Source organism: Pelodiscus sinensis, chromosome 1, assembly GCF_052426305.1.
Source record: "Pelodiscus sinensis isolate ZL-2025 chromosome 1, ASM5242630v1, whole genome shotgun sequence".
Lineage (NCBI taxonomy): Eukaryota > Metazoa > Chordata > Testudines > Trionychidae > Pelodiscus > Pelodiscus sinensis.
The window spans coordinates 192,782,531-192,809,934 of NC_143052.1; the positions used below are offsets into that span (position 1 = coordinate 192,782,531).

Consider the following 27,404-nt stretch of genomic DNA (forward strand, 5'->3'; position numbering starts at 1 on the left):
TGCTATACAAGCACTGTTATTTATTCAAGGTTTTCCTCTAATCTTCAATTTACAAATATTCATATCTGAAATGCACAAATAAGCAATTGGAGTAACCAGTGAACAATCCTCTCATTGCAAAAATATTTTCATCTCAGGTCATGACTACAAAGCAACTGTAGAAACAAGTTTTCTTCACACCAAGTAAAATTCTGGTTAAAAGTAAAAAAAGGTCTCCTTGCTAGTATATTTAAAAATATACCACCTATATAATGGCCATTTGTTTTTCTGGGCTCTAAACTCTGAATATACTAATAGTAATTTAAATGAAAGCACTCGAGGCTTTACACTAATCCAATCTGCTGAAGACTTGGTCTCACCTGCATCAGTTACAACACTGCAAGGCCAAATATAGCAGGGATAGTTGAGATTGTAATGTAATACAGATTTAGAAATTTCAGAAGCAGGCAAAGCAAAATTATACTGTTACAAATATTCCAGTGTACTCTCAGTATAAAACAAAAATCACACTATGCTAAAAATAATCTAGGCCACAATAGATTCAAAGTAATCTCTCTTTCCTGTAAAATGATCAAAACACATTTTAAAATTCTCACTGGAGTAACAGCACTCTGATTGTTTACAACAAAAATTAACTCTTCATGCCACATTTGCAATTATGATCTTGAATAAAGTCAAAGACAATATACAGTTAAAGTACTGTAACTTTATACCAATCCCAATATTTAATTTTAAAAATACACTGTCAAAACAACATTGAAACTACAGGTTGTTCCTCCCCTAACTGGGAATCTCTGGTCCAGTGAATATTCTTGGACCACAGAGCCCAAGTATAAGGAGGTCAAGCTGCAGGGCAGAAGCGGGGGGAGGGGCGGCAACTAAACCAGGAGCTGAGGGAGAGGTAGGCAGTGCAGCCAGGAGGTCTGGCCCTGGCAGCCACGGAGCTCCAGCCTGGAAAGCCATGGCCAGATAGGTAGCAGTTGGGTTGGAGTCCTAGTCCGGGGCAGCATGAACCATGCTGGGAGGGACTACCCCTCATTTGGCAAATCTCCTTGTTCAGGACCATTTTGGTCCCCAGGGTGCCATACAAGGGAGGTACAACCTGTACAGGCTCTTAAAATATTACCCTCTACCGCCATTTTAAATTTAAATACTGGCCATTTCAACTATTTGCTTTTAAAAACAGTATTTTCTATTCCCATATTTAGTATAGAAGTGACTGCTCTTACGACTTCTTTATCAACTCAGAAAGGATGAAGAACATTTTTATTGTTTGGACATAGCCAGACTTTTGATATTAAAGTCAGTTTTGATGATTACTTCTTATTTGTATTTCTGCAATAATTGACCCCATTGTGCTAGTGCTGTTCAGACATAAAGCACAGTGGTGCAGTTTTTGCCTGCAAAATGTGTATGTCAAAGTATAAATTTCTCTTTATGTAAGAGAAGGAGCTAAAATACTGAGGTAAGTTCCAAAGTGAAAAAAATGGAATCACGTATTTCACCTGCTTCCAGAGAGCTGTTCCCACCACTTTCACTTATGTGTACACATAAAATTCAGGATTCCACTTAGGGATGTTAAAACAGTTAACCAGTTAAATACTAGCATTTATCCAGTTAAACACTAAACTCAGAGCCTGCCACCCAATCTGCTGGGGTTGTGGGGTCCTGCTGCCTAGCCTGCCACCCCCTCTGTAGCCAGGGCTGCTCCAGGTACAGGCTGGTTAGCTGGTAAGCATACCAAGTGTTTAACATCCCTAATTCCACCACAGTTTCCAATATGTCTTTGTCGTGATATTTTAACATAAATATTTGGTATATAATAATTGAGAACTTCTATTTATTTTTATTCAAAGACCCCACAGAAAACTTTCAAAGGACAGATTTTTAAGACAACTCAACTTTTGTAACTCAAAAGAGTATGACATCATTAGATATCAAACACACTTTTCTCCTTTGAATATGAACTGTGTATTTGAAAACAAAGTTGTTTGATCAACTTGAGGCTGAATGCAATTTTTCTCTTAAGTTGTCTTCTTTGGATTAATAAACTTTAAAGAGTACATTCTCCCATCTTGAAGCAAGAAAATCTGACATGTATAAAGCCATTCCAGCACTGAACTATGTCCAAGTAAAAAAAACCCTCAAAATACAAGAAATCTATTGGGATTTATTCCACTTTTAAGGAAGCAGCTATCTTCAAATATGCAACTGGAATTGACAAAAATTCACAGACTCGAATGTACTGGTGATAATGTCCATTTTATGTATAGATGTTGTTACAAATTTCATTGGTTGCCACTAATTTCTTCAGAATCTCTGCGCTTTTGGAGACATCCTAGTAAAACAAAGAAATAAGTCATCACTAGTAGTATATAAAACCATTAAATCATACTTTCTCGTACTCATTCAAAGCATTCAGTGAACAGCAAAATGATTAAAATGTTAACTATAAAACAAGGTATCGAGAGAACTAGTGAAAGCTTCAAAGGAACATCCAGTTTAATCTCACATTCGGACTTATTAACCTGTATTCCTCCTTCCTTAAATAGTCACACCCATAAATAGGAAGGGTGGTTTGAGATGTGTTGCTCATGTCCATTCCATCTTAGTTGCATGCATGTAATAGAAGTTATTCCCATTGTAATATAGGGGACTGGATCTGGCGCCCCCTGGAGCAGCACCCATATGGCATGGAATAAGAAACACTGCCAGCTCCACACCCTCTGTTCCTTCTTACCAGAAACTCAGACAGTGGAAAAGGAGGGCGGATAATCGAATGGACACATGCAACACATCTCGAAGAACACTAATTACAGAAAATGTAGCTGTCTTTTCTTTGAGTGCTTGCTCATGTGCAGGGCTTGACAAACCGCAGCGAAATCTACTCACCAGCCCCACATGATAAATAGGTAAGGGGACAAAGGGGCAGATCCATGAGCCGGAGAGAACCAGATTGAGGTCGCATTATAGAACAGGATCCCTAATGGCAGTGAAGAGCCTTTCAAGGCCCTTCAGAAGGTGACTGACATCTTGTGGGAGAGAACACAGATTTGCCCTTGATTGGCAGATGAAAAGCCAAAATGGCAACTAGATGAACCTTGTTAGAACATAGGACCAGACCCAGATTCTTCCGAAGGAGCAGGTATTCCAAGATGGACTGCAGAGAAGAATTTGTTGGCGAGATACTGTGCTTAGACCCCCATTGGGACAACCTCGCCTACTTCACCAGGTAAGTCACTCTAACAGAAGATTTTGTACTTTCCAAGAGGACCATCTGCACCTTCATGGAGGAAGCTTGCTCCTCTTGATTCAGCCATGCACTCAGCAGCCAGACCAACGTGCTGAACCTATGCTACGACAATCATTGTGACTCAAACTTTGCCCTTTTTGATATTTGACAGACTCTCTGCCAATCTCGCTCATCATGAAACACATCAGATCCCCTGATCAGTTCAGAAGAAAGTCAGAGAGCACCGTTGTCCAGGTCCTGCAGAGCACAAAATCTATTTGTAGAGTTCCCCACTTTAGAAAACTGTCCAGGCCACTTCAGAGTGGAGTGAGAAAAGACAGATCTGCTTAGGCCCTCTGCCAGTGTGTCCCTGATCCCTGGAAGGAAGACCACGCAGGCTAGGCGCAACACCCTGAGCTCCTTGACTTTTATATGCAACATCTCCTCCTCTGTGGACCAACTTGTGTTTGCATCATGCCAAGGTGTGCTCCCCTGCCAAGGTCCAAGGCATCAGATATAAGTAACACCGAAGCTCATGCACTGTTGAATAGGACTCCATCAAGAGTGGTCTTGGGGTCCATCAACCACTACGAAGTGCTGAGTATTCTGGGGGAGGATGGTGACAACTTTGTCCAAATAATCCCTGCACAGGGCATAGACCACAAGCAAACACTGCTTAAAAGGGTCGTATCTGAAGCCTCTCATGATTAAAAACTTATGCACACTGCCATGTGATCTAGCAGCCATAGGCACAGGATGGCCATCGTAAGGAGAAATGCAGAGTCCAGCAATGAAGTCCTTGTCTGGAATCGGTAGTGCAGAAGAAATGCCCTTGCCTTGATGGAGTTGCGGACCACACCGACAGACTATCCATTATACAAGGACTGACACTGATTTTTCTTTATCAACAGAGCAGGACATCAGTAGATGGCCATTAGCATCACAATGGCGTTTTGGACGTGCAACCTGGAGTGACACTAGACCACCAGTCATTGAAATGCAATTAAATCATGATACATTGAGGCCTGAGGTAAGTTGCCACTACCAACATGATTTTTGAAACACCTTTGCGTTCTATTGCCAGGTGTACCATGAATTGGCAGTTCATGGACCTCACTGTGAAACAGAGTAATCATCTGTGCCCTGGAAAGATCCCTATATGAAAGTACACATCCTTCAAGTCGGCCACAGGATACCAATCTCCTGGATCCAGGGAGAGAATGACAGATGAGACTACGAGGAACTTCAATTTCTTGAGATATTCACTGAGGTCTCTCAGTTTGAGGATGGGCCTTTGGCCCCCTTTGGCATTTGAGATTAAAAATTTGAGATTTAATGGCAGTAAAAGCCCTTGTCCCTGAAGTCTGGAGAGGGAAGCTTTTTCCAGAGCCCCCATCTGCAGCAGGCCCTGCATTTCCTGTTGCAGTAGACTTATAAGAGGGATCCCTGAAAAGGAACAGGGTGAATAGGATTGGGGAGAAAACAAATTGGAGCATATAGCCTTGCATCACCATTCTGAGGACCCAGCAATCTGACATTATAGATGCCTGGGCTGGGAGGAAAAAAGAAAGGCATTTGGAGAATAGGAGGGGACAGGATCCAGGACGGTGGTGGGAATGTGGCCTTCAGGCGCACATTCAAAATACCCACTGACCCTTCTTGGGTGCAGGCAGAGCCAGCCTGTGTGAAGGTCGAGGTTTGATGGCTTTGACAGTCTCCTATTGACAAAGCAAAGGCCGTTCTCCCTGCTCCCAAGGATAAGTTTTGTTGGCAAAAGTGCAGATAAACAGTGTTTATAATGCTCAACTTACTGCGTTGTTTAAAACTATACAAACAAAGCCGAAGTATTATTAGTTTACAATCTTAGATATTTCAATACTACAGTGATGTAGGCCAAAGAGAACTTTCCACTAATATTGAAAAAAATAAAGCTTTACCTTGACTAAATTTCTCAGGTTCTTAGAGGAAAGCACAGGCTTGAATGCTTCAATTGTAACAGCGTCCAGTTTGATGACATCCGTGTAACACTGATACAACACTGCAGGAATCTGCCATACTTGACAATAACTCAAAACTAAATATAACCAAAAAGAAAAGACTATCATCAGAGTGAAATAATCTAATCCACACTGCATAACATCTCTTTCAATTTAAGTAATACAGGCAGTCCCCGGGTTACGTACAAGATAGGGACTGTAGGTTTGTTCTTAAGTTGAATTTGTATGTAAGTCGGAACTGGTACATATTGTAGGGGAAACTCTAGCCAAACATTTCTCCAGAGCTCAGTTTTATTCTCCCACACCTCACTTCCCTCAGTCCTTTATTCTCAAGCTGAGGTGTCTGTTGAGAAAAGCCGCTCCGCGTCTCCCTGGTCTGCTGGGGGGGGGGGGGGGGCCTGCGGCGCGTCTCGGCGGTCTGCTGGGGGGGGGGGGGCGCAGCTAGTGCGGGGTTGCCTCACCCCGTTTGTAAGTAGGGATCCGATGTAAGTCGGATCCATGTAACCCGGGGACTGCCTGTATACCATTTTGCTATGGGTTTAAATCTGTGACTATTTTGACTAATAGCTATTAAGAGCCCTATCCTTCTAGAATTTATCTTAAATATTAACAGATTTATTAGGATTTAAGCTTTTGTAGATAAAACCCACTTCTTCAGATGAATTGAGGTGGAAGTTACAGAAACAGGAGCACATACAAAGAAGCTGCTTGTGTAAATAAAGCTAATAAAGTGAGGCTGGAAGTGGGTCATTCATAGCATTAGATCTGGAGATGTGATTATATTTAGAGAGTGGAAATTGACTTTGCAATGCATTAACCAGTTGAGATCCTTATTCAATTCTAAATTGACAGAGTTGAATTTGCAAATGAATTCTAGTTCCGTTATCTCCTGTTGTAACTGGTTTTTAAAATTTTTTTGTAGAAAGCTTACTTTCAAATCCATTACTGAATGTCCAGGGAGGTTAAAATGCTCCCCTACAGGCTTATGTGTGTTATCATTCCTGATGTCTGATTTGTGTTAGGGATGTTAACTAGAGATTAATTTACTAGTTGAGTAGTCCATCAGTGCTCAACCCATGGGTTGCGACTCCCAAAGGGGTCGTGGCTGCCTTCTGGGGGGGGGGGGGGGGGGGGGGGGGGGGGAGTTGCAGTGCCGGGCCGGCCGCCACTTTGTCCCCCGGCTCATCATACATGTGGTGGGGGCAAGGGGAGCGGCACGTGAGCGGAACGGCATTTAAAGGGGCCACGCTTTTTTTTTTTTGGCGCTCAACCAACATTTTCCTGGGGGCTGCACTGGGAAAAAGGTTGCGCACCACTAGTAGTCAATGTAATTTCTTCATAGGCACTTCCACATTCCACCTTTGAAATCTACAAGAGCCCCAACGGGATGAGGGATCATTTTCCAGGATTAGATGTAGATTGTCAATGATGGCCTGGAAGAGTTTTAGTTGGAGGCTGTAGGTGATAACCAATGTGTTCTGTTATTTACCTTGTTGAGCCTGTCCTGAAGCAGGTGACTTCTGGGTACTCATCTGACTGTCAATCTCTTTCTTCACTTCCCCAGGTGAGTATTTAAGTTTTAAGAAGGCTAATATGAAGTCAGTTTTACCAGTAAAAGTTTATGTTCTAATTAATCTGTTAGGGTACAACTACACTGCACGGTTATTTCAGGATACCGGAGGTATCCAAAAAGATCTATCCCATGTCTACACAGGCCGCCCATTATTTTGAAATATTTTTTTGAAACAAAGGGCACGCTATTTTATCATCCTGGTAAACAATAGTCTATGAGCGTTAAGAGTTGGCTCTAAAGAGTGCGTTATTTTGAAATTTGGGCTGTGTAGACATGCCAAATTTCAAAATAGCCTATTTCAAAACAGATTTGAAATAAGATACATAAATTGCATAGTGCATAGTATCTTATTTCGAGTTTAGGGTGCTGTGTAGACACACCCTCAGTCTTTGAAGTGCCACAGGACTCCTCGTTGTTTCTGCAGATACAGACTAACATGGCCACCCCGAGACTGCATTGGGTGAAGTACTTCCTTATGCCTGTTAATTTCATTAGGTAACTCCGGGCTCAATATATACTGCATAACATAATATTTTACAGTATAAGCTGTTAATTACATAACAGCTGTTTTACATACTGATATGTAAGATGCCAAAATGTTGTGAATTAATTTTCATAATGTCATCTTCCCAACTCATCACTTATATACACAGGATTAATTTAAAATTAGGATAATCAGTTAAACATGATGCTGTTCTAAATTAACATTCACCATTAAGTGTCAATAGTTAGTAACAGACACATGACGACCTTGCAATGCCACAAGAAAATAAATGAATAAATATAAGAATATAAATGAAGTTGCATAATACCAGCAGCAGGTAGATCCTTTATAATATTTGGCTGTTCCAGCAGTGGACAACAGACTGTCTCTTTGTATTCTTTTGTCTTTAAAGCTTTCAGAAAAGGAGAAGGGAGCGTTAAAGTGGATTCAGGAGTTTTATAATCAGTTACAGGACATGTTGAAAGAATGGTTACTTGCAGGTCCTTTTCCCGCATACAGCCAAAAACCTGGAATAAAAATATTAATTCAACATAAGTGAGGTTTATGCTACTAAAAGAATGGAGTACAATTACAGAAATGTGGGTTCGTTTTAGTTTAGATGGCAAGTAGTTGCTCACATTTACAAAGTTCTCCCACACTCTCAAAAACAGAGATTACTGTGTTAATTTCCAACAACATATAAAACAGTAGCTAATAATTATACATCTGTTAAGTTTCCCGACTTGCTCTGTAGGCTTCTGGTTTTTAAACCCTCCTACAGATCAGCAGAGAAACCTGAACAGTTATTTTTTATAATCTGTGAATGAATAGGGAAAGAAAACCATATGAAATCAAAATGATTGTATAAATTAAGAAACAGACTTTAGATTACATTTCAGGTAATATCTAGTCACTAGATGTGTTGTTATACCTAATTCTAATAAAATGCTTGGCTCCCACCCCGCCCCGTTGTCTCCACATTTTTATATTGTTCATTTCTTATGTATTTGAAGTTAAAATTTGCTGAGAACTTCTAGGGGCAGTCTGGAAATGTTTAAGGTTGTTCCTTGAAGTCAAAATAAACGATGTTGCAGAAAAAAAAATAGGAATGCATTTTTGGATATCTGACTCTTCCTCATACACCACTTTCAGATGTTACTTCTTTCTACTCTAAGATCAATACAGACTTACTAAAAATGGTTTCATTTTCTATGTTGCCACTGTATGGTTATTTCAGAATACTGGAGGTATCCAAAAGAGCTACCCCATGTCTATACAAGCTGCCCATTATTTTGAAATATTTTTCAAAATAATGGACACACTATTTTGCCATCCCAGAGATTAAGTCATTTTTGGATATGAAGGGTGTCAACACACCAAGCTTTCATACTGAGGCTGGTTGCTCAGGTTTTACTATCTTGTTGACATTACTGGTCATTTGAATGAGTTGAACCTTAAGCTACAAGTGCAAGGAAATACAACACTGAATCTGCAGCAGGCAGTGTTTGGATTTGAGCCAAAATTGACTGTCTTCAAAGATATCAAGATGGACAGACTAGCACATTTGAAAGAGTACAAATGTTTCATGATTCATATTAGAGCGAGAATCCAAATAACAGCCTTGATTTGCAGCAGCTTGCCGGTTTGTTTCTGAGCTCCTGACAGCATTCAAATCTTGTTTTGTTGACTTTTGGAAACACAGTGCTCTGTTTATGATTTATCCACATAAAGCATTAGTTGAACTGGATTTGACAGTCATTCCAAGCATCCCAGTCAGCAATTTGGAAATGGAAATTGCGGATTTCAAGGAGTCGGATGTCTGGGTGGAAAAATTCGTCAAGCTGAATTCTGATTTAGAATGCCTTGCTTAAAACGTGCAGAATTGGTAAAATTGCACAAATGGGCTGACATGAAGACACTGGAGCACAATGATCATCTGATTCTGCAAACTCGGAAAGAACTTCCTGTCACATACAACACCATGTAGAATGCCAGATTGGCCTTACTTTCAATGTTTGGCTCCACTTATATGTGTGAGCAGGCTTTCTCGATAGCCTGAATTTGCAAGAAGCTGAATTTGACCAGTTCTGATGTAAAATTCAAAAAAGTGTGTGAAAAGATGCAGCAGAAATCCCATTAAGTAGTCTGTTAGAACGTTTCATGTATGCTATTATTAATCATCATGTCAATTATCAGTAATATTAAGTTGCATATTTTCAGTCATGCAAATGGATATTCTTATACCGACTTCCTGTTGACCACTTGTTCTGAATTTTGATGTAGTATGGCTCTGGTTTGAAAAGGTTCCTGACCGCTGGCCTAATGGAACAGAACACTTGTTACATTATTAATACTGAAATTGCTGATCCTCTGCCCTATCTGTTGCACAAGAGCTCAGAACAAGTCTCCTAGAACACCTTAAATCAGGAAAGACAAGGCATAACATTGTTTTTTTTCCTCACCTGAGAAATATCATACATCTCCAGGCCCTATTTATATATTTTAAAGGGAATATATATTCAATATTCAATTTTTAAAATCTCTTTGCAGATCGCTTATAAACACATTTTATTCTCCTTTCTGTCTCACTGAAACAGCTACAAACTCTTTACACAAGTAATGTGTGTATTGGTGCCAACTCCTAAGATTTGCAACATATGGTATTTCTGTTAGTAGTCTAGTTCCTGAAGTCAAATGATTGTGAATCTGCACTTATAAATAAATGAATGTAACCTGCAAGGTTGCAGGGAAAAAATATAATGAAAAATGATATGAGGGTGCCCTAAAGGCTCAAAAACTGGAAGGCAAACAAAAAGAAGAGAGAGTTACTCACCCTGTGCAGTAATGTCTGTTCTTCGAGATGTGTGTCCCCATGAGTGCTCCACTCGAGGTGCTAGGCTCATCCCGGCGCCGCAAACGGAGAATCTTTCTTAGCAGTAGCCCTGCCGGCCCGTGCATGCGCTCCTGCTGTCTTGCGCCATTCCAGCTGAGCACGGGCCGGCTTGACAGTTTCCTCCCAACCGGAAGCATCTGGAAGATAAAATAGAAACTCCGAAGCAGGGCGGGTCGTGGAGTACCCACGGGGACACACATCTCGAAGAACAGACGTTACTGCACAGGGTGAGTAACTCTCTCTTCTTCATCGAGTAGTGTCCCCAAGGGTGCTCCACTCGAGGTGGGTACACAGCAGTGGTCCAATGGTATCGGTGTGCTTCGGACTTATGGCATCTGCGCTGTGGCCAAAACAGCTAGCACCACCACTGAATCGTTCTTTAATACTTTCGCCAGGGCATAGTGTCTGGCAAATGTAAGAGCAGATGATCAAGTTGCTGCACGGCATATGTCCTGCAAGGGCACACCTCTAAGGTAAGCAATGGATGCGGCCATTCCTCTAGTGGAGTGAGCGTGAAGCCGTCCCGGTAAAGGTTTATGCCGTAGGGCATAACAACGTGTGATGCAAGAAGTGATTAAATTGGAAATATATTGTGCGGAGTGCTGTTGACCTTTCGAACACTCGTCCATAGCTATAAAAAGACGCCGAGACTTCCTGAAAGCACGTGTTCTCTCCAGGTAGAAGGCCAGCGCTCGTCTGACATTGAGCGTATGTAAATGTGAATCTTCTGGTGAAGAGCGAGGTTTTGGATAGAATGTTGGCAGACTTATTGGCTCATTTATATGGAAAGGAGAGTTCACCTTCGGGAGGAAGGTAGGATGGACACGAAGCCGCACCCCCTGCTCAGAAAATAACGTGCATGGTGGGTCGGCAGATAGAGTTGCCAATTCACTAACTCGATGTGCTGAAGTGATTGCCAGCAGGAATGACACCATCGTGAGCATGCGCAAGTCACAAGTTGCTAACGGCTCAAAGGGGGGACGAGTTAATGTGTCCAGTACTAAGGCCAAGTCCCACGGCTCTGGTGGAATTGTGTAGGTCGGGTACAGGTTCCTAAGCCCCTTTAGGAATCTTTCAGTAAGCAGATGAGCAAACAGTGAATGGCCATTGATCAGAAGACGGAAGGCCGAGATTGCTGCCAGGTGAACTTTCAGCGAAGCATTTGCCAACCCCCCCATCTTTAGGTGAAGGATGTAGTCCAGAACTTGCTGCACCAGCAAAGAGAGAGGGTCAAGATTCCTCTCCACACACCACGATTGGAACCGATACCACTTGTAGAGGTAGGTTTGGCGAGTGGTCCGGCGTCTGTTGTTTATCAGCATGTCTCTCTGCCTGAGAGCAGGTCATTTCTGGCAGTTGGAGCCAGTTAGGAGCCACACCGTGAGGTGCATGCAATCGATGCTCGGATGCACCATTGTACCGTGCTTTTGAGAGAGCAAATTGGACAGCAGTGGTAGTAGTCGTGGCTGAGCGACCGACATTCTCGACAATTGCGTCAGCCAAGTCTGTAGGGGCCAAAAGGGTGCTATGAAAATCACTGTCATGCCCTCCATTGATATCTTCTCCAGCGCCCTTGGAATAAGAGGAAGAGGAGGAAAAGCGCAGAGTAATTGGTGACGACTCCAGTTGAGTAGGAAAGCATCTCCCAAGGAGTTCATGCCGACACCTGTCCGCGAACAGTAACGACGGCACTTTTTGTTGTGGAGAGAGGCAAAGAGGTCTATACTCAGGAACCCCCAGAGATGGAAAAGATCACGAACAACTTTGTTGTGTAACTCGTGTTGAGGAAGGAAGTGCCTGCTGAGGGCATCGGCGATGACATTGTCCTTGCCGGGAAGGTATGATGCGATAAGGGTTATACCGTGCCAAAATGCCCAGTTCCATAGTCATATAGCCTCTGCACAAGGGGGCATGAGCGTGCACCACCTTGCCTGTTGATATAGTACACTGTGCATATATTGTCGGTGAGAATGCGAACTGTAAGACCTCAGATCATGTGGAGGAAGTGCCTTCAGGCGTTGAATACAGCTCGCAACTCAAGGAAATTTATGTGCTGTAGGGATTCCTGGGGTGTCCAGAGCCCTTGAACTCGATGTTCTTGCAGATGGGCACCCCAACCAATCAAGGAAGCATCCGCTGTGATCTGTACTGAGGGCTTTTGCCCGTGGAAGAGGACCCCTGCTAGAAGATTTTTGGGGCTGTCCCACCATGTTAGCGAAGTCCTGACGTGCTTGTGAATAAACACTGTTTCGTTCGTGCTGTGTACACCCAGTGTGTAAACAGTGAAAAGCCAGTGCTGGAGACCGCACAGGTAGAGTCTTGCATGTGACACCACATATGTGGTGGCGGCCATATGCCTGAGCAGCTGCAGACAGGTAAGTATGTGGGATCTGGGAGCAACTGATACAGTTTGAAGCAAATCCCGAATCAACTCAAATCTTGCTGTGGGTAAGTATACCCTAGCGCTCTGTGCATCACCCTCGTGCCGATAAATTCGAGGTTGTGACTCGGCGTCAAGGATGACTTGTCGAAGTTGATTATGAGACCCAAAGCGTTGAATACCGTCGTGGTAGTGGCAACTGCTCGGGCAGATTCATTGAAGGTAGGGGCCTTTAACAGGCAGTTGTCGAGATACGGGAAAATTGTGATATCGAGACAACGAAGGAAAGCAGCCACCACTGCTAAGGTCTTGGAGAACACCCGCGGAGCTGCTTAGAGGCCGAAGGGTAACACGCGATACTGGTAATATTCTGTGCTCACTACAAAACGAAGGAAGCGCCTGTGGGCCGAATGGATCGTTATATGGAAATAAGCATCCTTCAAGTTGAGGGAAGCAAACCAAACCCCTTTGTCGAGAGCAGGGATGATAGAGGCCAATGTAACCATCTTGAATTTCTGTTTCCGCAAGTGACGGTTGAGTCGACGCAGGTCCAGGATAGGTCTCCAACCCCCTGACTTCTTCTGGGTGAGGAAGTACCGAGAGTAAAACCCTCTCCACTGCTCCTATTGACAGTAGACAAGAAACCTCTTGCTGTAGAAGAGTCTCGTGAGAGGGGTCCCTGAAAAGGGACAGGGAGGATGGGTAAGGGGGGGGGGGGGACTGAGATGAAAGGAATGGTATATCCTGCAGCGACTATGTCGTTGACCCAACGGTCGGTGGAAATCAAAGACCAACGATGTTGATAAGGTCTCAACCGATGATGGAATAAAGCTTGCGGATTGTGTGGAGCCTCTGTCAAAGGGGTAATGCACAGTCCCTCAACCGACATGTCAAACTTGCTGCCGTCCCTGCTGGTGGCCAGGCGCCTTGTTAGATTGTTGTCTCCGTTTCTGTTGGTGCTGTCTTGGCCTTTGCTGCTCGTATAGTCTGGCACGGAATGACGCATAAGAGAAAGGTCTTTGCTTGTTATAGGGTATAAATCTCTTATGCTTATATGGAGGTGTATACATCCCCAGCATTCTCAACGTCATACGGGAGTCTTTGCCTGAGTGGAACACCTGATCCGTGGATTGAGCGAAGAGCGACTGACGATCAAAGGGCAAGTCCTCTACCTTATTCAGCAAATCTTTCGGGGCAGCAGCTTGATGCAACCAGGATGCACGACGCATGACTACAGCAGTTGCTGTGGCTTGAGCTGCTGCATCGGCAGCGTCCAGAGTGATCTGCAATGCTGTTCAGGCTGCTGTATAGCCCTCCTGTATTACCGCCTTCAGAATTTGACAATTTGAGTCCGGCAGATGTTCAAAAGAGGAATTAATTTCGAGTAATTATCGAAATCATGATTCACCAGGGAAGCCGTGTAATTGCACATTCTCAAAGCTGAAGTGGCAGAGGAATACACCTTTCTGCCTAAAATGTCTAGGCGCTTGGCCTCGTCATTTACGATATTTTTAGTTTGTGCTGTCTTGGACCGTTGTTGTGCGGCGGCGTTCATGACAAGGGAATTAGGCAGAGGGTGAGTAAACAAGAACTCCATGCCCTTCTGGTTTATAAAGTATTTCTTGTCAGATCGCTTGTTGGTCGGCAAGGAAATAGCTGGAGTCTGCCAGATGTCATAGGCAATTTCCAAAATGGCGTCGTCAAAGGGGAGTGCCAACTTCGATTTTTGCGAATGTTGCAAGTTCTTAAGTAATGGATGATGTTTTTGTTGAACATCCGTAGTCTGAATACTCTGAGACTGTGCAAGCCTCTTAAAAAGTTCTTGAAACTGATTATGGTCTTCTGTTGGAGATAGATCCCCGGGGAAAACTGTGTCATCTGGTAATAAAGACGAGTGGTTAGCAGGAGAATCAGGACTCTGAAGTTCCCGAGTTGGAGTGTGGTTGTCCTGCTGTCCCTCATGGGTCTGGACTGAAGCCGTGTCCTCTACAGGGGTTGGAGATGCTGCCAAAGGGTGGGGTTGCAATGGTGCAAGACATGGAGACACTGGTCTGCTGGAGCGCGGAGACCGTGAGCGCAGGTACCTTTGACGGAGAGAGTAATAAAGATCACCATAGTAATGGTCACAGTACCTACTATGATGGTATGACCCCCGGTGAATATCTCGGATAATAGAGCTTTGGAGTTCCATACCGACGTGAATATCGTGAAGGTCTTGAAGACCGTGATGAAATAGACCTCATGGAGTAGCGGGAGAGAGATCTAGAATAATGCGCTCGATAACACCATGGTGAATGACGAGGCCATCTGTAATAATGGTCCCTGGTCGGGCGATGGGCATGGTGATGGCTGTCCGCGTAGGACGAGGCGGGTGACAAAGGTGGAGGAGAAAACACAACACGGTCTGGGGTAAGAGATGGTGTCCAAGCCCTTCTTGACTTGTGTTGTGCGTTGGACGGCACCGAGCAATTCAGAGGAGAGGACAGTGCCGTCTGCAATGGGCTAGCAGGCAGTGAAGCAACTTGCATAGCCTGGCCGCAGTCTGAATGAAGAGCCGGTGCCGCTGGCTCAGCTGATTGCAGGGCCAAGGGCGGTAATGCTGGTGCCAAGGGCTGAAAGTTGACAGTACCCTCCTGCGGTACCGAGGCTGGTGCCAGGGCGTCCAACACAGAAGGGAGCGGAGATAAAGTCGCCGGCACCACTGCTGTGGGTGCTGGCACAGCTGCGCTCGTTTGCGCATGCGCTGAGAAACCCGGTGCCGGGGCAGCCATTGCCGGCTTCAAACCGACCGTTTGAGCCGTCGTCAGTGCCGATTCAGCCCTGGACCCCTTTGTAGAAGCCCGTATCGGATCCTAAGTGTGGGCTAGGGTAGGGGCAGAAGAGCTACGGCTCTTACCCGTTTTCTCCGTGGAATGCCTCGGCAGAACACCTGGGGTTCCCGGTCTGTCGGCCACACTAACCCTCAGAAAGGGTTTTAACAGCTCTGTGGGGAGTCTCTGTAGGAAGAATCTCATGTGTCCCTGAAGCAGCAGAGAATGGCTCAGGCATGTCGGAGGTCTGGAGGACTTTATTAAACAACAGCAGCCTCAGCTCCCGGTCACGCCTGGCGAGCAGTCAATTTCGTGCAATGAACGCACTTGGGAGGGACATGTCCGTCCCCGAGACATTTAATGCATTGCGAGTGCCCGTCTGATGCTGGCATGGCATCCCGGTACTGGGTGCACCTTTTAAAACCGGGTGATCCCGGCATAATTGTTCATTCAGACTTAGTGAACAACTCAAGGAAAAAAAGGTGGGTTTTTTTTGTTTGTTTTTTAAAACAAACAGAACTATACTACTAACTACTCTAAAACTAAGAAACTAAGAAGAGCAAGTAACTATCTAACACTAATCTCCCTTTCTCCTAGCAGGAGGGGGAGTGTATGTAAAGTCTGTCTGCGGCCACTTGAAGGAAACTGACAAGCCGACCCGCGCTCAGCTGAAACAGCGCAAGACAGCAGGAACGCATGCGCGGGCCGGCAGGGCTACTGCTAAGAAAGATTCTCCGTTTGTGGCGCCGGGACGAGCCCAGCACCTCGAGTGGAGCACCCTCGGGGACACTACTCGATGAAGAACACAATATTTAAGATTGTCATGATTTTGAAGTTGATTACACAATAGTTAAACATGACTCATGACTTTTGAGTGACTGGGGTGGACAATATTGCAAATTGTTCCAGCAGCAGCCTCTCTGTATGGCAGAATTATAGTGATAGAACAAAATAAGCAGGAAAAGAGCATTTCTTCCTCAAAGAAATTAGAGCACACATTCTTCAGTGAGAACTCTGTCCATGCCAATTTTCAAACTAGTTATTTTTGACAGAGGTAAACTTGTACAAGTGCTGTTATACTTTTCTTTTCTAAACAAAAAATACCCCCAAAACACACACAGGCTTTTTCAATATTACCATAACTAAAAAGTGGTTAGAATAATTCACTTCCGCTGAAATCAACCATGGAAAATTTAAGCCTGAAAGGCAAATGTTTCTGAAAATTATAAGTGTGAGAACAGAGGATCTCTCTACTGGAAACTGCTTTAGAAAATTTATCTACAAACACAACCAGTTCCAACTATAATGGAAATGGACATAATTTCCTGGTACAAAATTCACGTAACATTTAGTTTTCTAAGTACAGTAAACTTTCGATAATCCGGCACTTTTAGGACCCAGGGAGTGCCAGATTATCAGATATGCTGGACTATCAGAAGGGGAGGGAGCTATGAGGGGTCTGGGATGGGTGGGGAGGATGGCCCCCCCCTTCCAATAGTCCGGCTCTGCCCCAGGCATCCCCGATTCAGCCGCTACTGGTCAGTTTCAGCAGCAGTTGAATCGGGGACGCTTGGGGCAGAGCAGCTGGGATGCTGCCGGGTTGGTCCCGCAGCGCCGCCCCTCAGCGGTGCCGGACCAACCTGGCAGCACCCCAGGTGCTCTGTCCCAGGCGTCCCCAAGAGCAGCTCGGGTGCTGCCGGGTTGGTCCCACAGCCCCGAGGGACAGCACTACAGGACCAACCCAGCAGCACCCCAGCTGCTTTGCCCCCAGCTTCCCCGATCCAGCTGCTGGTCAGTTTCAGCAGCAGCTGAATCGGGGAAGCCAGGCGCAGAGCAGCTCCAATTGTCCGGCAGCCAGAGCACTTCCGGGTTCCTGATGGTGCCAGACCATCAGGAGTGCTGGAGCATTGGATGCCGGACCAATGGAGTTTTATTGTACAATTTTTACAAAAATATGGTCATATACAAAGTAAGTGATCATTATAAGCAAGGGTGTTATTTCAATTTAATTGTAAGACTGTGAGGTTTTTTTCCAAAATTTCTTTGCCTAACTTCTATTATTCACAATTTTACCTTTTCAAGCCACTGAAATTGCTGGTCCTCAGCCACATAGCAATTGCACTGACACAACAATACCTGAAAAGACAGAATTGTAAACAAATGATTCAGACAACTCAATTACAGTGCTTTTCTGTCTTGTATTTAAAAGATATTGACTATAGAGGAGCATGATGTTGACTAAACTCATTATATACTACTGCCATTTCCATCTTGCCATCAGTCTTCCTTGCACTGCACATAGTGGGCCAGATAGTCATCTGCTGTAAGTCAATGTAGCTTTATTACAGCAGCAAATGCCAACCAAGGATCTAGCCCAAAATGTTTACAGAGAACAACTATTAGTACTAGACTTTGAGGGTGGGAACTGACACTAGAAGTAGCCTTGAATTCCATAATTACTTAGTTTAGCTATGTGGCAGAGTTGAGTACCCTGAACTTCCTGAAACGCAACTCACATCTCAGCAAACATGTCAAGTAAGCTGTCAAATCAATGTTTTGATGTAGTAAGCTAAGGACTAAGGATGTTAAAAGGACTAAGGATGTTAAAATGCAGTTAACTGACTAGTTGATGTAATTTCCATCGACTAGTCGATAGGCACTTCCACATTCCTCCTTTGAAATATACAAGAGCCCCCGCTGATGGCGCTGTCACTTTGAAGTACCCGTTTCCCCCTCTCCCTCCCCACTCTTCTGCCTCTATTTTATAGAGGCAGCAAAGGAGGTGGAGGGGCAGGATATCGACTAGTCAAAATACTATCCAATAAGCAAATGCTTATAGGATAGTCGACTAGTCTTTTACATCCTTACTAAGAACACTGCAACCTTATTGACTTTCTTTTTTGAAAAGCATTCACTTTCTCCCTCAAAAAGGAAATAGATATGGAGTGAGTAATTTTTAAACGCATACATATTATGCCACTTACTGTGGGATCAGATATTAATTTGTAGAACAAACAGAAAGTATCTGTTGGAAGAACACTTGTTGTATTTGATGTTCTGCACCACTCATTCCACAATCTGACAGATCCAACGGCTTCCCAGCATCCAGAATTCAGAACAAAAGAGGACAAGAAAGCTGCAAACAATGTAAGTATTAGTTTATATATTTGTATAGTAATATCAGATATATGAAACATTCCCATTAAAACAAAAATCACTATTCTACACAGAACCTCTTGAAGTGGATTACTACAGGGGTTGGGTTTTTTTTTAGCAACTCTTTATCAATTACATTAAGATTGTGGCTGCAACTACAGGCAGTCCCCGACTTACGCGGATCCGACTTATGTCGGATCCGCACTTACGAACGGAGCTTTCTCGCCCCGGAAGTTGGGGCGAGAAAGCCCCGTTCATAAACTGCTCCGGTGGCCCTGGTCTGCTGGAGACCGTCTCCAGCAGACCAGGGGCACCGGGCGGGTTACCGCACTTCTGAGGCTTTGCCAGAGCAAAGCCTCAGAAGCGCGGGAACCGCTGCTGCTGCCCCTTGAGACCCGGTGCCTGTGGTCTGCTGGGGACGGTCCCCAGCAGACCACAGGCACCCGGACTGAAGCCGCAGCCGCGGGGGGGTCCTGCGCCTCTGAGGCTTTGCCAGGGCAAAGCCTCAGAGGCGCGGGGACCGCCGCTGCTGCCGCTTTGACTGAAGCGGCAGCAGCGACGGTTCCCCGCACCTCTGAGGCTTTGCTCTGGCAAAGCCTCAGAGGCGCGGGACCCCCCCGCTGCTTCCGCTCCAGTCTGGGTGCCTGTGGTCTGCTGGGGACCGTCCCCAGCAGACCACAGGCACCCAGACTGGAGCGGCAGCAGCGGCGGTTCCCCGCGCCTCTGAGGCTTTGCTCTGGCAAAGCCTCAGAGGCACGGGACCCCCCGCGGCTGCGGCTTCAGTCCGGGTGCCTGTGGTCTGCTAGGGACCGTCCCCAGCAGACCACAGGCACCCAGACTGAAGCCGCAGCCATGGCGGGGTCCCTCGCCTCTGAGGCTTTGCCAGAGCAAAGCCTCAGAGGCGCGGCACCCCGCTGCCGCTGCGGCTCTGCTCCCCGTGTCCCTGGTCTGCTGGGGGGGGGGGGGGGCGCAGCTAGTGTGCTCCCCCCCCCCAGCAGACCAGGCTTTTGTTTTGGACTCTGGGGCAGAGCAGCTGGGGCGCTGCCGATTGGTCCTGCAGCGCCCGTGGGCACTACTGGCCCAACCCGGCAGCACCCCAGCTGCTCTGCCCCAGGTCCTGATTCAGCCGCTGCTGGTCAGTTTCAGCAGCGGCTGAATCAGGACGTCTGGGGCAGAGCAGATGGGGTGCTGCTGGGTTGGTCCAGTAGCACCCCAGCTGCTCTGCCCCAGGCGTCCCCAAGTCAGCTTCTGCTGAAACTGACCAGCGCTGACTACAGTAAGCCCCAGGCAGAGTTGCTCTGCCCCGGGCTTCCTGGAATCAGCTGCTGATCAGTTTCAGCAGCAGCTGACTTGGGGACGCCTGGGGTTCTTAAGTTGATTCTGTATTTAAGTCAGAACTGGCGGTCAGTTTCAGCAGTGTCTGAATCTGGACGCCAGTTCCGACTTACATACAGATTCAACTTAAGAACAAACCTACAGTCCCTATCTTGTACGTAACCCGGGGACTGCCTGTACACCACAAACTCTTCACCCCAAAACTCTTCACCCCATAAATCTTAAATGTCATATTAAAAATCTCCTAATTAGTATAAATTAAATATACATTATATATGTTAAATACTTTCTGTATCACATAGAAAACTCTCTCATCAGATACTATAAACAGAAAAATTTTGACTTATTGGTCATTGAAGCACAGTAGATACTGTCTGTTAACAACTCCCTATACTGATCCTTGCCTCCCTATTTTTCTTAAGCCCTTACACTCTTTGGTAGCAATCAGGTGGGCAGAAATAAACATCTTCCTCCAAAATACATATGAAATGTACTGCATTAATTGATTGAAACTATAAGTTAGCATGTTCAGCATATTCTTTCCCTTCCAGATTCATCTCCCATGATTAGACACTCAAACAGAACATGCTCGTATGCAGATACTCCACCAGCCCATGGAGTCAGTGTTAAAATCATCTCAAAAATACACATCCCACATGGCAATAAAAGTCTCCATCACAGCGAGTATGATGCAATTTTCAATTCAAACCCAAGCAGTGTAAACAGTAGGAGTGCATTATCTATACTGGCATTTTGTCATAACAAATGAAGCAATTTTTCTTGGCTTGTTAATCCACAATATCATGGCTTTGGAATCAGCTTCTTCCTCAGTACCAAGACACAAAACAAGGATTCTGCTGGCTTTTGTCAAAAGTGAACTTCACAATTTACAGAAAGTGATCAAAAGTAGGGCTTGAAGAATTTAGCAGACATCTCCTTGCAAGAAACTACTTAATTAGAAAACAATATTAAGTGAGGAAGGAGGAGGAAGGGCACAAGTAAAATCCAAGGGCATATCCCTAGTGGAAAGCCAAATTCCATCCCTAGTTAATACAAAAGGAAAGTGCTAGAATTCCTAGTTGATACCACTCAATGTCTTTGCTCTCCAAGGCTTTGTTTAGGCTAGAATTTAAACAGGTTTCAGAGCGCACACCTTCAAAATTCTAGTTAAGACAAGGCAAGTTGTACTACGGTTATAAGCAACTAGTCCCTTGACTAGTCACTTCCCCTCCACCACCCCACTTGCTGTCTCTATTAGATTCTTCTCCCCTCCTCCCCCTGCTTGAAGCAGCAAAGGTGTAGGGGCGAGGGGGAGGGATACTTCAATGCGGCAGCGCCGCTCGGAGCCCATACTCAGGCTCCATACAGCGCTGCCCCTTTGAACGTCATTGCAGCATTTAAAAGCAGTGCCGCATAGAGCCTGGGGTCAGCTCCATGCAGTGCTGCTGCTTAGAAATGCTGAGGAGACATTCAAAGGGGCAGCACCGCACAGCCCCCGCTGTGGACTCTTGTACATTTCAAAGCTGGCATGCATGTACAGCCCATAGTCAGCAGGACTTCCCGCTGGCTCCGGGCTGCATGCTGAGTTCTGCATTCCTCCTTTTAAATGTACAAGAGCCTCAACCTATTAACTAGTCGAGTAATCGATGGAAATTTCATTGACTACTTGACTAGTAAATTAACCAAAATTTAACATCCTTAGTACAAGCAGGGAATCAGCTGATTTCTGGCTCACGCCTAGTCCCAGATGCTGCGCCTCTGCTTTTTAAAGTTAAGAGCCCGAAGACTCTTAATACATTTAAAAGGCTGGTGCACAGTAGGGGACGGGGACCCTGCCGGCTCTTAATACATTTAAAAGGCAGAGCCACAGCGGGGCTAGCTCTGAGGGTTGGGAGCTAACCCCGTTGTGGCATCCCCACTTATCGACTAGTCGATGGAAATTCCATCAATTAGTTCAGTGTTTCTCAACCAGTGATATGACTATTCTTAGGGGTACTCGAGAGAAGTCTGGGGAGGTACACCACACAACTGAAATTTGGGGAAAACTGAATTTGTGTTTTAAGTTTTACAGCGCTTTATTATGTTTGTATTTTTTACACCCAAAAATTTCATCACCTGCCCGACTACGATTAAGTTGTTTAAACAAATGTGTTGCAATGGTAGAAAAAAAAATGTGTGTGTCTGAAAACTGTAGGTACTGTGAGTACTACATTTTTTCTTTTTTTAAAGGGGTACTTTATGAAAAAAAGATTGAGAAACACTGGATTAGTTGATTAAACTAAGTGTAACATCCCTAAGCTGTACTTTAGGGCATGCTAAACAAGTCAACTAAAGCCTTGGGGGTGGGTGGCGGGGGAAGCCACAGAATTATCTTAACCATTTTAGGAAGTACTAAAGTACAGCTTAGCTTGTCTTCACTAGTTCTAGAAAGTGTGAGTTAGATTATGTTAGTTCTCACACACACACACCCCATCTTTAAATCCCAGCTCAAAACCAGATTTAAATAAAGTTGAGAACTTTAAGTGCCAATCAGCTCCTGGGCTGCTAGGAGTTTTTCCTACCAATTCCTGGCTGTGAGTACTCAGAAGACTGCAAGAGAGTTGTCTTCATTATTCTGTTACCCTTCTGTTCCCAAAACAGATTCTTTGTATTCCCGTATAAAAAGCTAGTGCATGCATTTGCTCATATTCTTAGCTTCAGAATGGCAGACTGAAACTGACAATGATGAAATCATCTTTTTGGTATGATTGCATTTTTTTTTAAAGTGTCAGATGATTACATAAGATAGATGCATCTTTAAAAAATGTATTTTCAAATGATACCATCGGCAGATACTGGGGAAAAAACACACTTGTGGTTTTTGTGGTTTGTTTTGTTTTATTTGCAGGAAGGGCTTTCTATTTTCCAGGTAGCGCTAATGGGGATATATGTCAAAGAACCCACCTTCTTTAGATCACAGGATACGTATCCAGTGCTGGCAGTTTAATAAAATAAATACACTCTCAGCACAGCAAAGCTACATACAACTACAGAAATAATGGAGCTGTTTACAGAAAGACTCATCATTACCCCAGTTTACATTTGAAAGCTCTCTTCACCAACATCAGGTCTAAAAAAAGTTTATTTCTCAAATGAAAAACTGAAATAATTAAAATCCCTTCAGAGCATGGTCAAAATGTCTCCTGTAGGAGAACTGCAATTCTCTACCATTCTGCCAGACATCCAGATTGCTGCTATCCTTTTCATAAAAGAAAATTAACCAGTCTTGGAGAGATCCAAACCAAAATCAAACATGTCTCCAAACAGAGAAGCACTATCCTAGCACCCACACACCTTCCTTCTATGGGCTGACCCTCCCAAATCTAGGTCCCTCGGGTCCAGCAACATCCATGGTCCAGAAGAAAGGACCACAGATGTTGCTAGACAAGAGAGCCCTGGAGGGAAGGAGCATGAGTCCCCCCACAGGTACTGGGGAGCTGGTCCTGTGGTGGGTAGGGAGTCCACTCCTGGGGAGCCTAGGGCTGGGGAGCCCTGTGGGGCTGAAAGGAATCCCCAATCCCAGCTGGGAACCCAGGCAGCAGTGAGCCAGCGGGGCTGTGGGGAATCCTCAGCTGGAACCTTGGTGGAAGAGGGCCAGCAGGGGGAATGACAGACAGAAGCAGGGTCAGCAGCGGCTGGCAGAGGGATTTCCAGCAGGACTGGGGCCAGCAGTGGCTGGGCAGGGGGATCCCTGGCCCCAGGACAGAACCCCAGTGGCAGCAGGAACCCCGGCAGAGGGACCAATGGTGGATGGGGAATCCCAGCCCAAGGAAGCTGATCTTGGGCATCCTGGCATGGGGCCAACAGCAGGGAGGGAAGCCCAGGCTCTGGGGACACCCACAACCAAGAGAGTAGCCTTGACCTCCTCTGGTCCAGCAAACTCCAAGGGTGCCAGACCAGGGAGATCCAACCTGTACTACAATTTATGGATATTGAGCAATGGGAGAGAATAAAACAACTGTATAGAGTTTCTAAAAAAAATGTTCTCAATTTGGACCACTTACCTACAGCATTATGTCCTATAGCCATTATAAATTTAGAGCAAGGAAACTGCTCATCTGTAAAGTTTCCAGTAGATGCATTTAACTTCGAACTCCAAAGGACATGGACCTCCCTAGCGTAAGAAAAAGAAACAGGTTTAATGCAAACAAATCAAACAATGTATGAAAACACAGGGAGGGAACTGTCAATAAGGTTAGATCCATTTTCCTCTCTGAGATCTAGAAAGAGAATACAAAAATAGTTTGTGTGTGACTCAGCCTGTGTTACAAAAGAAAGCCAAAACAGAGAAAAAAAAAACAGGTTAAAGAATATGTAGATAAATTTATTGAAATCAGAAGGACCCGATTAAATTCACCCTAGGGCATTTAAAAAACTAGCTAGAGCAGGGGTGGCCAACCCGTTAAGAGTCAAAGAACCAAAAAAGCAGTGGACAGAGTGCAAAGAACCACATACCGGGGTGGAAAACACACAACCAGCCGCACCAGGGGAAAACAGGTGCCGGTATGAGGTCCCAGTGTTGAGGTCAGGTGGAGAGTTGGGGTGCTGAGCAAACTGCAGGCTTGTGACTGTGAGGGTGCGGGAATTTGGGATGGGGTGCATGAGGGGCTCAGGACAGGGAGTATGATGGGCTCAGGACACAGATTTGCAGCGTGTGGATGGTGCAGGAGTCTTGTGGCAGAAGACTGGGGATATGGGAGGCTCAGAACAGGGGGTTCCAAGTGTATGACAGGCTCAGATTTGGGGTCTGGGGAGTGCAGGAGTGTTATGATGCTGCGGCAAGATGGGGGCTTGGCCCCAATTGGGGACTTGTTGACCAGGCTTCATTTTTAAATAAAATATTATGTCAGACACAATGTGTTTCAGCACTGTCTTTATTTATGAGAGGGGCAGGGAACCTGTTTTGAGTCAGGGGTCACTGACTCACAGAAAAGTCATTTGGGGCCACACAAGTGAGACGCAAAAATCAACTCCTCCAAAAAACCTCAAGCCTCACTAATGTGACCCCAACTGTGCTGGTGGGGGCAGGGTGCTGAGGCAGGTGGGTGGGGGAGGAGAGACACAGATAGCTCGGCCGGTACCTGGGGATCCCAGGTCTAAGGAAATGTGCGGCCTGTTCTTCCCCTCCCCTAATAGCTGGCGCGCTTCCTGAAACACCAGGTCTGTCACTGTGCCAGGGACGTCCTCCTCCTTGCTGCCTGCTTGCACAGGGTGTATGTGTGTGTGTGTGTGTGTGTAGGAGTCCAGGGACTGCATGCCAGCTCCCACTTCTCAGAAAGCACACGCTCTTCCTCTGCTCCCCACAACAGCCGCGTGCTTCCTGAGAAGTGGGAGCTGGCATGCAGTACTAGGATTCCTACTCCCCCCCCAAATCTACCATCCCGTCCTGTCCCCTCCCCCAGAGCCAGGGCCCCCCCGCTCTAACCCATTTCCCCTCCTCTCGAGCCAGCCCCCCCCCCCTCTAACCCAGTCCCCATCTCCTCCTCCAAAGGCAGGCACTCCTCCTCGCTCTAACCCAATCCTCCTCCCCACAACCTTATGCCTGGGTTCTGGAGCCAGAATTAGAACTGCTGACACCACTGCTACTGCCATGCGCATTTCCCCAAGCACTGGGGCATATGCTCTGGGGCCGTGTCCACACTCAGGGTTTTTTTCGGGAAAAGTAGCCTTTTCCCGAAAAAACTTCCCCTGCGTCCAGACTCAAGCCGCGTTCTTTCGAAATTATTTCGAAAGAACGCGGCTTTTCTTTCGATGGCGGTAAACCTCATTTCATGAGGAAGAACGCCTTCTTTCGAAAGCTCCTCTTTTGAAAGAAGGCGTTCTTCAATGTAAAGAGGCCGTCTTCGAAAGAGAGCATCCAGACTCGCTGGGTGCTCTCTTTCGAAAAAGCGGATTTCTCTTTCGAAAGATCCGCCTGCAGTCTAGACGCGATCTTTCGAAAGAGGCTCTTTCGAAAGAAGCCTGCAGTCTAGACATAGCCTGAGTGGCTAGCTTTGAGCACGTGCTGTCCGGGATGCCATGCACACCTCCCCTCCACACCCAAACCAACGCCCCTCCCCTTCCCCAGAGCCAGACACTTCCCTTCCCCGCTGTAACCCAATCCCCCTCCCGCCAACCTTATGCCCGGTCCCAGAGCAGAGCCGCAGCCGCTGCTTCCCAGGTGCTGGGCAGGTGTGATGAGCAGCCGGCTTTGAGCATGTGCTGGCAGGGATGCCATGCGCTCCCCTCCCCCGCCCCCAGCCCGATACCCCTCCACTTCCTTCTCCAGAGCCAGGCACATATACAATGAAACATATCACACCCTGGCATGGAACACCTCCCCCCCCATGACAGGGCCCCCTAGGTCCGATGGACCACTCCCTGTGCAGGGGGTGGTCCCTGTGCAGAGAGGGCTGTGGGGGGATGCAGGAGAGAGCAGGGAGGCTAACCTGCAGGCTGCAGCCATCAAGAGTCAATGAGTAGCACAAACACTGGCTGGAAGGCTTCAGAGGAGTATGGGGCAGCTTCACAGCTGGCTGAAGAAAAGCGGTGCTCTGAAGCAGGAAAGCACCACTTCTCTCTGGCTGCCAGCCGTGCTCCTCTGAAGCCTTCTGCTGGCCACCACTTGGTGAGAGGTGGCTACCCAGAAGCGAGGGGAAGAGCATTCAGCTGGCCAACGGAACTGTGCCCCTCCTCACCTTTCTACAGAGTCAATATAATGATTTTCTATTGATATGCATGTTAGTAGTTAAATTCCTGGACTGCCATTGCTCATTAAAAGTGCTGTCAGATGGGTGGAAATCGGGTGACTATTGTATTTTATACACATGTATCAGCAGAACGGACTTAAACGGGGCTCGCGCGTTGTGCAGTCTGGCCTTAATCCCTGCAGTCATGCGGGGCAGCGTGAGGGAAGCTATTCGCATGGAAATGCAGCCACACGTTAGTTGCGGCCCTCGGCACGTGCTGCCTCACTGGGGCCCCGGGGCTGCCAAAGTTGAGCAGCCCTGGCCTGGCGGGAGGATGAAACAAAAAGGAAAAGTGGCGGGGGGGGGGGGGCCAAGAATGTTATTTTCCCCGCCGGGGGGGGGGCTCCAAAAGGAAGAGGAGCCCAGAGCCCCACAAAGCCTGATACCGCCCCTCCCCCGCCAGCTCCTGTGCGCCCCGCCCCGCGACCTTTTCTTCTCCAGCTCCCGGCGGATCTCGCGGTCCTCGGGCGACTCTTCCCGCTCCAGCGCCAGCGCCGCCTCCTCGTCGTCGTCGTCGTCCACCCCGGCCCGGGAGGGCACCGCCAGCACCTCCCCGAAGAACGTCGCCATCGCGCCGCCCAACGGCTCCGCTCCCGGCAGCTCCCCCTTCCCGCGACTGCGCCGGCGCCAGGAAAGCTCCCCCGCCCCGCGGGGATGGAGTCGCTCTAGCCCAATCGAAGCATAGAGACGGTTGAGGGGGCGGGCGGTGGGCGCCGCTCTAGCCAAGCAAACCCCAGAGCGTAACCGCTGGGCGCGAGCTGCCCCTGCGCCCAGGCT

The 27,404-nt window shown here is 46.4% G+C and overlaps 1 protein-coding gene across 1 annotated transcript; it reads right to left on the reverse strand.

The window, feature by feature from the left end:
- On the reverse strand, nucleotides 1-27,388 carry PSMG1 (proteasome assembly chaperone 1). Its single transcript, XM_075912015.2, has 7 exons — nucleotides 27,055-27,388; nucleotides 23,904-24,013; nucleotides 18,354-18,505; nucleotides 17,443-17,505; nucleotides 7,615-7,813; nucleotides 5,170-5,306; nucleotides 1-2,338 (listed from the first exon to the last, which is right to left on the reverse strand). Exons 1-7 carry the CDS (start codon nucleotides 27,195-27,197, stop codon nucleotides 2,264-2,266), a joined length of 879 nt encoding a protein of 292 aa, XP_075768130.2. The 5' UTR covers nucleotides 27,198-27,388; the 3' UTR covers nucleotides 1-2,263.
- Nucleotides 27,389-27,404: the final 16 nt, after the last annotated feature.